This window comes from Mytilus trossulus, chromosome 10, assembly GCF_036588685.1.
Source record: "Mytilus trossulus isolate FHL-02 chromosome 10, PNRI_Mtr1.1.1.hap1, whole genome shotgun sequence".
NCBI classification, from domain to species: domain Eukaryota; kingdom Metazoa; phylum Mollusca; class Bivalvia; order Mytilida; family Mytilidae; genus Mytilus; species Mytilus trossulus.
In genome coordinates this window covers 47,658,680-47,670,568 of record NC_086382.1, presented here as the reverse complement: position 1 = coordinate 47,670,568, position 11,889 = coordinate 47,658,680, and the positions used below count along the sequence as shown (strand labels likewise).

Here is an 11,889-nt window from a genome sequence, read left to right as displayed (position 1 = left end):
GCCAATATGTTTAGTCATCAAAATAAACAGCAAATTTATTTTTCAACTAAACAAAATAAATATGATATTTGGCGTGAAAATGTACTGTTATATATATATATATAATAAGACTTTAAAACAAATTCCCAACACTTGAAATAAAACACTATGATTTTACTTATTTCCATACCCGATTTGTTGTTTTGGTTGAGCAAGTTGTAGTGAAATTCTGCTTTACACATTCTTCTGTACTGCGAACATTTTTACAGTTCATGCATGTTACCGTCTTAAACAAATCATCTACAATGCGAACGTGTTAAAGAAATAATCAGAAGTATAGCCCTTTCAACCACAATTTCGAAGATAAAATTTGTACAAATTCATATGATTTTTACAGTTTGTTAGATTGTAGAAATAACACGGTATCGCCATTGTGATTTCTTAAAAGGTATATAGGTCATTAGGACACAAAAACTATCATTCTTTTATATGTCTCTGTAGATTTGACATTTCTTACTACCAACATGGTATTTCTCACTTCCAAATTTAAACAGAGAAATCCGTAAAGAAGAGCCTTAGAAAAGGTAAATATGGACGGAAAAGGGTCATGCTTAAAGTAAGTCTTGTCAACTTTGAACTTGTAAATGCATTCCACCATTTAAAACCCTAATCTATTTGTTTAACTTTGTTCTTGTAGCTGTGTTGCTATTCTATTAGACTGCTCACTATTTAAAACAAAATATGATATTTAGCTTTCAGAAACTGAATATTTCGGGAAATCCAAGTGTCATTTATCTTTATATAGTATATGTAATACCTGAACACGATCCAAACTGCGAATCAGTCATATCTGTCATTCGAATGTTAGTTCCTTCACATTGAGCTGTTATAACCAATAAATCGCCCTGTCTAGCGGTAATCGATTGTCTAAATGCCCTCATCTCACAATCACAGTTTAATGGGTTAGCGTTAATGGCCCTGAAAACCAATCATACAATATATCCATATCATCTTCAATTAGTACGACAAATACTCATTCGTATATTACACTTAATTACTTTCATTTGAATGCAATTATATTGCGATTGTAGACATATATAAAACTAAGTATAAAAAAGAAGATGGTATAATTGCTAATGAGACAACTATCCACAAAAGACAAAAATGACACAAACATTATCTGTAGTAAGAGATGCAGAAATCTATTTTTGTGTTGCGCTTCTCTGTTATCAAACAATATTGCGCTCTCGTAAGAACGTAGTAAGTAAATTATAGTTTATAACCCTAATGATTTTTTTAGGTTAGTTTTTAATGATTTCCTGTTGTCCCTTTTGACGCTACCATCGGTTTAGGATTTTATGCATAGCTTTCCCGGTTATAAGTCTTTTAACGATTAACGAATTTGTACAAATACAAAACGTCTTTTTAGTCGATGAAACATAAGGATACATCACAAGGTCTGCCGATATTTTTAAATGGAATAGACTGTGTGCATTAAATTCTAGAAAACGCATCTGTTTTAAAGCTAAAGCTTATCAAATGTAACTTATACACGGAAAAATAAATATGATTATATAATACACCCAGACCGATACCAATTCGTCAATATTTTCACAGTGTTTGTACCTTGAGTTAATAGTTATCAAAGGTACCAGGATTATAATTTAGCACAACAACAACAAGTTTACCAAGTTGGCCTGAATATAGACCTTAGAGTAAACAGTGTATAACTTGCAATTTTTTTCATACATTTTTCCAATTTATTTCTTGATATTTTATGCATGAAAGATTGGGTGATGGAATTACTTTATCTTTATGTTCAGTAGTGATTTGATCTAGTTTAAAAAGGTAAAATAATAGTATATTTGAAGCTGTTTAACTGAATTTTATATCCCTATAACACAAAATTGCCAATATTATGAGTAAGAGCTGGTAGAAGTTTCAATAAGTTCTATATTATTTGTCCCAATAGTCAGTTCCCTACACTGTCAGCAAGTTTTTGAGATAGAGCAAATGTGATTTTTTTTTATTTTTCAATTTGAATTTATTGTCTGAAAGAAATGCACTACGAAATAGCTGTGTTCTCGGGGCAGTTGGGGGACAATTAACGAGATTAGAAACTATTGTGAAAGGACATAAATTATGATATATTCATTTTAAAAAAGAATACCAGATAATTAAGATATTAATCAAAATGTGAAAATAGATATTTGATCACCCATATTTGAATTCATACAATTATTTTGTGGAAGGTGTAAAAGATTAGGCAAGACAGATTTATCAATTATTTACAGGAACACAAATTATTATATGTCTCTCCGTTAGGGGAAATAAAGTGGCAAACATGCACGCAAAAAAATCTGAAGACAAAATTCTGATAAATCAAAACACTTTTTATACTCTTGTTCAATTATTTCCGTACAAGAGCTAGAAGGCTAATCTATATTACTTACAACATTCCAAGTTTAGGAAGGTACAGGATACTATCTCTATCAAAACTCGATATTTTATTATTCGATAAATCTCTGTAAAATATAAGAATGGGACATGAAATACTAAAAAAATGTTTTCAAAATATGATTGTTTATCACTCAACACAGATTCACAATATAATTGGAGATTCTGGTTCAATATAATGTATATATAACTTTGTGGTTAACCAGATCAATACAAAATGCATGAAATTGCACTTTGTCAAAAACATTTATTTGGCACCATACATCTTATCTACCCAACGATCTTCATATTGTCATGTCAGGTCTAGTTTCAGTAACATACTTAGATATGTAGGAGCCTAAATATATGAATACTGAAACATATCAGTACTTAATTAATGGAACATTGGAACTTAAATGCAAATGTGGATGTTGAACTAATGCTTCGAATAAGATGATATTTGATAACAATTGAAATAGTCGATAGATAACTTTTTTCCGTTTTAAGTTAAAGTTTATGTTCTCTATATTCATACATAGAGTTGTAAATGCATATAATCACACCCTATTGGCTAACTTGTAACCTAACTATCATGTTTTGAATTCTACAGAATAGCAATCGGTTCAACTCTTAGGAACTGTGATACATTTAGAAAGTTTAGTTAAAACCAGGTTTAACCATTAAATCCTTTATTTCCTTAATAAAATGCCTATATCAAGTCAGAAATATGACAATTGTTGTCCATGCGTTCCGTTTGTTGATATAGTCGAGAACTCTGTTTTGTCTGAAGTATGGGTTTACCCTATTTTGCCTTGTAGTTCGGTATTTTTGTTAATACTGTTTCGTAAATTAATTTTAAACAGTAATACCTGCATGAACAAATCACTTACAAAAAGAAGGTGATTGGATTTTATTCTAGGAAAGTTATTTTGTTCTGTAAGATTATTTCTATATCAAGAGAAATAACTCTGTTTTAACTTTCAATAATTTCCTATTTTATGTAAAGCATAACTGAGAAAAGGAGTAGGTTCAGTAAGACCCCTTTTCGGCCCCAAAATATAGCAGGTTTACAAAATTGTGGAATTGTTATCTTTAAGCAATTTATTGGAAAGTAAAATGCTTCTTCTATATAGCATAGGCTGTTTTTGACAATTCAATGTACATATAACGGGTATAAGCATAATAAAGTCATGCTAAATTACTGAAAGCTTCCATATTTCAGCATTTTAGTTAAATTTTAGACGGTTTCCGTCTAAAATGAAAGTGGCCGCATTCGTGTTCATTCAAAACTTTGAAATGCAAGTTTTATTTGAGGATAAATGTAACATATATGAAGGTTGAGGATGAACACGGATGCGGCCACTTTCATTTTTGATAAAAAAAACAAAAACATCTGAAAAGTGATGTTTTTGGCATATTTGATAGATTTTAAGCTTGAATCAGAGCGTTTTTAATGACTAAATCAGTTAAAATCTTTCACAAAAACTAAACAAAATAAATTAAGAGAGACACTTAAGTGTTTAAAAAATGCACACAATCTTTCGTTAGATGAACATGATATTTGAGGCCAAAATCAACCCTATCCGGAGCTACTCCTTTACTTTTGAGAGATTTAGCTAGCTTATAAACCAGGTTTAATCCTCCATTTTCTACACAAGAAAATGCCTGTACCAAGTCAGGAATATGACAATTGTTATCTATTCGTTTGATGTGTTTGAGCTTTTGATTTTGCCATTTGATTAGGGACGTTACATTTTGAATTTTTCTCGGCATTCGGCATTTTAGTGAGTTTTTTCTTCACCAAATCAGTCGCCAGCACTTTGGTGTTCAGATAAAATATAAATGATATGTTCAAGTTTTCTGTATTTTTATACTGTTAATGAAATGTCACATCCTATGGCGATTTGTCAATAATTCATTCATATAAAAAAGTACCTTTTTGCCATAAACCAATAGATACCCTTCCGAAGCGCATGTGATACCCTTTCTAATTTTGTTTTTGTTGAACAGTCTTGAGTTTTCTACGTTGTGTTTTGTGTATTGTTTGACTTTTGGTGATTTTTTAGTGTTTTTTTTTAAACATGGCACGGCCACTTTGTTTTCGACTTATGAAGTTGAATATCCCTTTCGTTTTTTGACCGCCTTTCTTTCGTCTCAATTTGGTGGCGAGTATATGTTGAAATTTAAGGAAATCGTCTATTAATAAGTCAGGAATATAACAGTTGTTATCCATTCATTTGATGTGTTTGAGCATTTATTTTTTGTCATTTGCTCATGGACTTTCCGTTTGGAATCTAAATTGATACTCGGTATTTTTGTAGTATAACTCTTTAAATGCACAAACGTAACACAAACTAGTCTACAACAATAAAGTCGAGTAATTATAGCTTATATCATTTTTATAGGCGTCCCTGGTTCTCAGTCAATAAAGATACCTCTACTGTTTTAATGTATTGGTGTATCCACTAGACACATAATTTATCAGCAATAACAATATACTTACAATGAAACCAGATTTGGTAGGTAAGTAAAAGATCCAGACTGAATCACTGTCAGTTTGTTATTCTGTAGATTTCTGTAATATGATACGCAAAAATATGTTTTATTTCAAATTATATTACATTAAAGGCAGTCAGTTTTGATTTTGTTCTTTTGTTTGAAATGTAAAACGAAAGATTTGCAATACATATTATTGCTTGTAATGTTTCTTTTCATGTCCGAAATGATTTTCATTAAATCATTAGTTGTCAGAAATTTGTATCTAGAAATCAAATTCGATTCTCATGTTCCTGAAACACAATTGCAAAAAAGAAAATCTAAACTGTATACCAGTCTCTTTTATCGATTTGTTCTAAACGTGTGCATGTTGTTGGTGTTGTATGTGGAGTGGTCGCTTTTTTTCATTTGCTTTGAGCGGTAGCTTGTAAATATTTTTTTGTGAAAAAAGTCTTAAGCAACTCTGAATTCAAAAGATTTTTTCTAAATTGTTTATATAGGAAATTACCTCTGATTAAACAAGCACCATTGATGTAGATATTGAAAAGCAAGCAAGGAGTATTACTAAAGGAATGTATATATCATTTCCATGATTGCAGAAAATAATATGATTGAATAATATTTAGAAAAAATATTTTAGACACATGAAATTTATCAAGCGTCGATGCTGCTGCTGGTAAACTTTTTGTCACTGATGTTATCCTCAGTTTAACAGTCCTTTCTAAATCACCCGTTTATAAATTAACAAATTTTTAAAGAAAGTAAGATTTGACAAAGTTGACATTAGATGAATTACACTATATATGTCCTTTATGATCATATAACTCCGTAACTGCTTCGTTCTTATATATCCTTGGCTTCCAAATTTTTTAGCATTGAGCATTATTGATGAGTATTTCAGGAAGGCGATCTGGAAAGCAATTTCGAAAAAATATGCGTTTTTTTTTAACATTTATTCCGATTATGATCAGGTACGTCTGGATTTCTAGCAGACTTGGTTGTTATTTTTAAGAACTGTAATACTTACATGGTACTGAGTTTGTATAACTTATCAAAGGCTCCCTGTACTATAGTAGAAATCAGATTACGTTGTAAATATCTGCAACAGATAAATATCAAAGATCGCTAAATGGCAGTTAATGTTACATCATTAAAAACCAATAATAACAGATAACTGTCAGAAGCCATTCTTACGCAGGAGAAAGTTTTAAGTATTACTGATATAGAAATATGAACATTTAGTTCATATACAGTCAGGATGATTAATGGACTATCATATCACTATTTGCAGTCTGTCCTTTCAATACATTCTCTTTTATTAAATAAAGAGATGATTAATTTGTCGATCGTCAGATCAAGTTATATCATATATTGCATCTCAATTAATTTGCAGTATATTTACATCAAACAGAGCCGACAAATTCGCTTGTCATTTACTGCCAATGAAAAACATCGAAGAAAAATTGTACAAGACAGCACAACACAAGAAAGACACTAGACGAATGTAAACAAGGGTTTAATCATACATAACGATAAGAAGTAGGTGAAAAAAATATAAATGTTTTCTTTATCCGTATATTCGTAACGGTTGGTAAATCAGTTCGTAGTCAACCAGTCCGTAAGGCAGTCAGTTCGTCAGTCTGGCTCCTGATTTGAACTTGTTTTTAAAAATCGGAATGCAACCTTGATTGGATATGTGGTCACAGATAATGAGAGGTAGATTCCTAATGATTAAAAGTCACCATGACAAAATTCAAGGTTGTGGTTATCAAAAATAAAATAAAAAGTTATTTGGCGAAATCAAAAATAAGTTTAATATGACCAAAACTGCCAATTGACCCTTTAAGGAGGTATACATTTTTTCACAATTTGTTCATCTAGTTTTTTTTTTAGTTAATTTGAAAATCTTCTCTTTTGAAACTGCTGAATCAATCTCAGCCAAAATTGGGCTGAACGAGTTTCAGAATATATAGTATAAATTTTGTATTTTATTTCTTTGTATGTCAAGAAACATAGCCATTTTGGCTAAAATAGAACATAGGGGTAACATATTAAATGCATTTATTTGCTGTTGAAGAAGATTTGACAGATACAAAGAACATTTAAATGTCATTCTAAAATCTCTAATTAATATTTATTCGTGGATGAAACATCTGAGCAAAAAGTAACAAGCGAGCGTTTTAGGCTTTTGAGAGCCTCTGGTTCTATTTATTTAAACGACTTTAAAAGTGCAAAATCAAGAGGATAATAATCATATATTCACACGATTTTGTCATTTACACTATAATGCCATTTAATGTAATTTAATATCCTGTTTTTGTCATGCTTTACTATCAAATATAGAGGTCAAATTACTAAAAGACCTAATCCTAAATTATTGAAATCCATCATTAATCGTTTTAATTCATAGTGTACATTAAATACATACAGTCGAACTAACGCTTTTATGGGTGTATATGATACACTTTTTTCCAGCGTGTGAAAACGTGACCTTTTTTTTAACAATTGTGAGTATGATGACGCATCAGTATATAATGTGAAGTGTGTGGTTTTTTTTAAGTCTGCCATTATACGACCTAATTTAAAATGACGGATTATATTATAGAAAGCAATAGAACTTCAAAACCGTGCAAAAATTCAAATAATTCAATATTTTAAAGTTTTTAGGGAAAAGAAGTGCTCATCAATTTGTGTCAAACTAAATAAAGATAATTCGATCACCTTTTTTTCTTCGTTATCTCAAACGTTTAAAGTATAAAAGATGATAATAGGGGATATGTGAAAATAATCTAATAGTGAAATTGTCCGTTTTATGTATTTTCGTTTTTCCATAAATGTTCGACATTAAAACGAGATAATTATATTTGCTTTTTCAACGAGATAATACATATCTAGAACATTGAACCTAAGATTATTAGGGAGCACTATACCAGGTATAAAGCATGGTAGAATACCGATATATTTTAAAATACGGATCTTTCTAACTTTCTTTCTATGTATTAAAACAACATATAACTCTAGACTGCAATAATGCAACAACACTAACTAAACAACAATCAATCACCAATAAAGTGTTGTTTCCAAGTGGACGGAGATACGAAGTATCATACCTTAATTCGCAAACACAATCTTAATTCGATTTCTTATCGATTTTATCGTGGTTGCATAAGAGACATATTTTTTGTTTTGTTATTACATAACTTTAATGCAAACTGTATCTATGCATTCATCGTAAATAATTACAATTATATTCCATATTAGAATATATATAACCGTAAAGAGTTTGTTGACGATAGCCAGATACATGTATCATTATCTTTATAGTTACAATGTTGTTAGCTGATTTCATCCGGCAAAGTCGTTCAACTGAATGGTTGTAATGAATTCCTGATGTCGTTATCTTTATACTTACAATGTTGATAGTTGATTTAATCCAGTAAAGTCGTTCAATTCAATAGTTGTAATGATGTTATCACTGAAGTCTCTAAAAAACAAAAACAGAGACTGATATAAATATGCACAAATGGGTTCTCTGTATTAAAAGATTTTAACAAAACTCAAAACAAAATATAACTAATTATTTAGACGAGATTTGGACATTGTTTTGTAAAATGTACTTTATATGAATTATGTGTTATTGTAAACTAATACGTTTCCATCATTTCGTGAGGAAAACAATATTCATTAAATGACATCATGATCACTTATACGTACATTTGCGTAAGAAACAAAGTCTAATTTACTCTTTAATATAGTTTCCCTCGGTGGAGATGTATTTCCCCGAGGGTATCACAAGCCCAGTAGTCAGCACTTTGCTGTGACATGAGTTGTCATTAATATGGTTATGTTTATAAATTTACTGTTTACAAATTTTAGAATTTTTTGTAATACTAAGGCTTTTCTACCTCGGGCATGGATTACCTTAGCTGTATTTGGCAAAACTTTTAGGAATTTTGGTTCTCAATGCTCTTCAACTTCGTACTTTATTTGGCCCTTTTAACTTTTTTGGATTCGAGCGTATCTGGTTAGTCTTTTGTAGACGAAACGCGCGTCTGGCGTATATACTAAATTTAGTCCTGGTATCTATGATGAGTTTATTCACATGGTTAAATTCAGAAATTGATAGAACATAATAGTAGAATTCTTATATTAAAATGATATTTTAAAAAGACTTCTTTTAGAATTTTTATAAATATATTATATATGAAAAGTCAATACTTTCAGCATCATAGCATTTCTGTTTAAATACAATGCTGCTTCAATACTACTTTAACCTGCATGTGTAATCTAGTTTACGTTTTACCTAGTATACGTACCACACGATTTGATTTAGTATTGTTTAGGAATGTCCTTATTCGTTTTATTTTTTAAATTCGCAAATCATCATGATTATGCTTAAATAAAATTGCATGATTTGTAATCTTACAGCTTCAATATTTTATTTACATGTTAATCAAATTCAACATCTACTATTTCAATCTTGAAATACCCTTATGATAAAAAGGTAGTATTGAAAATTTTAGTAATTACTGAAATAATAGAAAAACCAAAGATATGGGTTTCATTCATGACACAATATCAGTACATGGAGAGCCAAAAACACTTAAAGCAAAGGAACAGCAAAGACCGATCGTCCAAGTCAGAATAATGTGTCCGACTTGAAAGATAAGTCATGCGTGGAATGGTACCATTTGAGCTTCGATTGTTTTATGCTAAGTAAAATATTTTGGTAGGGTTCGTATAGCTCAGTCTTTAGTTTTATAAATTGTGTTTTGTTGACTGTTTTGTTTGTGTGGTGGTTCTTTTTTTTGCAATGGCATTTTCAGTTTATTTTCGACGTGTGGATTTAAAAATCTCTCTGGCGACCATCGGCTATCTTTTCAAACATTTGTCTGTGTACCCCGGGTTTCGGGTCACTGAGTTCGACTAATTTTCAATATCGCGTGTTCCTATACGTGAAATATAGCAACTAAGGAGAAACTATGATACTATTTGTGTGTCTATGTCCATACAACTAGAACTAATTGGAAATAGTAATGTCCAAACAACGACCGGATCACTACCTTTTCTATCCACACAAAGTCTATTGAACAACAGTCATACAGTTTTATTGCAATACCAGTGCAACTAACCTAACGATAATGGATTAACCCGGCACATAAAACAGAGAAAAAAAAGATACTCTAATAATATAAATCCGTAATTAATTAATTTTATGTTCTTGTTCCTGTTTCTGGAACATTTATCGTAAACGTAAAAAGAATAAAAAATCTTATGTTGCGTAAATGTATTCCAACAACGCATTTTCAAAATATAATATGCAAGCGCTAAAAGCTTTTACCGATATAAAAATCGTTTCATTTGAATATTTTGTATAAATTCAGCGTCAGCTACTGTGTTTAGGGTACATGTAAATAGCTAATAAAATTTTTATTCTTTTTATTCTTGTCTCAGTATTTATGACACAAGCCAATGTACATTATTTGAATTTGAACCTTGAAGTTTATGGGACTTTCATACAAGTGAGAGGTTTAGCTAGCTATACAACCAGGTTTAATTCACAATTTTCTACATAAAAAAATGTCCTGTACCTTGTACATAAATAAGGCCATTAGTTTTCTCGTTTGGATTGTTTTACAATGTCATTTCGACACCTTTTGTAGCTGAATATGCGGAATGATCTTTGCTTATTGTTGAAGGCCTATAGTTGTTAATTTATATGTCATTTTGATCTCTTGTGGAGAGTTGTCTCATTGGTAAAATTATTCCTAGTTGCCTTGTTCAAATATCACATTTAAAGGTATGCTTTGACATTTCTGAAATTGTTACTGCAGTGTAAATTAAGTTCATATTCCAAATCAGGACAAATAGAAGGTTTTGATGTCGTGTAAGGTAGTTAACATTAAAAAAACAAATTGATTTGGTAGGATTGACAAATGAGGCAACTATTCATCAAAGTTCAAATGAAGCGGATGTTAGCAATCATAGGCAATCGTATAGACTTCAACAATGAGACCCAAAAAAATATTCAGTAAAGTCGTCTTTAGAAAGTCACGACATGAAAAATATGAATCAAAACAATTTAGGAAACTAACGGCATAATTCATAATAAAACAATTTGAGAACAACAAATATGACAGACATGAGCCAACGACAACCAATATTCTAAATTGCTGCAAATTGTTCAGGAAATAAAAATAAAAACAAAAATAAAAATAAAGGGTAACAAATGTAAGTTGTACTTTTAGATATACATTCTAAATAATCGATGTAAACGTATATACCGACAATTTGTTTTGGTTTTAAATATTTCCAAAAGATTATTATTGGTATAATCGGTGGATGAGTGTTATCCCCACTTAGAACAGACACTATCGAATGTAATAAAAGAGATGAACCAACTTGTGTCCGTCTCCATTTAGGAGCCGGTAATTAAATGGTTCATGTTAGTTCATTAACGTCATATCTTTGTGTTCGTTTAATGTTTGATTATACCGTTGTTTTTCTAGTTCTAGTTTGAATTATTTACCATTTTGACATGTCGGGTCTATTAAGGTCTACGTCCCTGAAGTCTAGTCATACAAACTGTGAAAAGTCGTACAATGTGACCCATAGCCTTTAGTTCGTGTCGAGAACACCAAAAAAGTAAATGACTTGTTAGTAATACAAATATTTTATGGAGTCGGGTTTCGTTATCACAATTTCATATTTCCCATTTATCCCCAAATAAAATTTTAAATAATTTTAAATGGACATTTTTTTCATAATATGTTTTTTTTTCACTTACAAAACTTTTGTATAAAATGTATAAGTTAATAATTTTCAAATGAGTTTGTTCTTTTGGAATTTATTATAGTTATGGAAAAGTTCTTTCTAAATTAATTATCGTCACTTCAAAATCAATAACACATACTTTTTTTTATGGGTTGGGGAACTATTTTTACCCTTTCTCTTTTTAGCCCGAAGGCTTTTCTCATC

At 30.4% G+C, this 11,889-nt stretch overlaps 2 protein-coding genes across 3 annotated transcripts in view; both read right to left on the bottom strand.

Annotated features, from left to right (window-relative positions):
• The window catches only part of LOC134687503 (adhesion G-protein coupled receptor G6-like), a 48,937-nt gene extending 46,439 nt beyond the window's left edge, over window positions 1-2,498 (bottom strand). For both annotated transcript variants that reach the window (XM_063547859.1, XM_063547860.1), the window contains exons 1-3: window positions 2,433-2,498; window positions 797-957; window positions 170-279 (exon numbers count right to left, since the gene is read on the bottom strand). In XM_063547859.1, the coding sequence (XP_063403929.1) occupies window positions 170-279; window positions 797-957; window positions 2,433-2,437 (276 nt within the window). In that variant the 5' untranslated portion in view covers window positions 2,438-2,498. The remainder of the gene's footprint in view (window positions 1-169; window positions 280-796; window positions 958-2,432) is intronic.
• Window positions 2,499-4,914: 2,416 nt separating this feature from the next.
• Window positions 4,915-11,889, bottom strand: part of LOC134687962 (asporin-like) — a 19,463-nt gene continuing 12,488 nt past the window's right edge. Inside the window, exons 3-5 of the mRNA XM_063548426.1 lie at window positions 8,324-8,395; window positions 5,939-6,010; window positions 4,915-4,990 (exon numbers count right to left, since the gene is read on the bottom strand). Of these exons, the coding sequence (XP_063404496.1) occupies window positions 4,915-4,990; window positions 5,939-6,010; window positions 8,324-8,395 (220 nt within the window). The remainder of the gene's footprint in view (window positions 4,991-5,938; window positions 6,011-8,323; window positions 8,396-11,889) is intronic.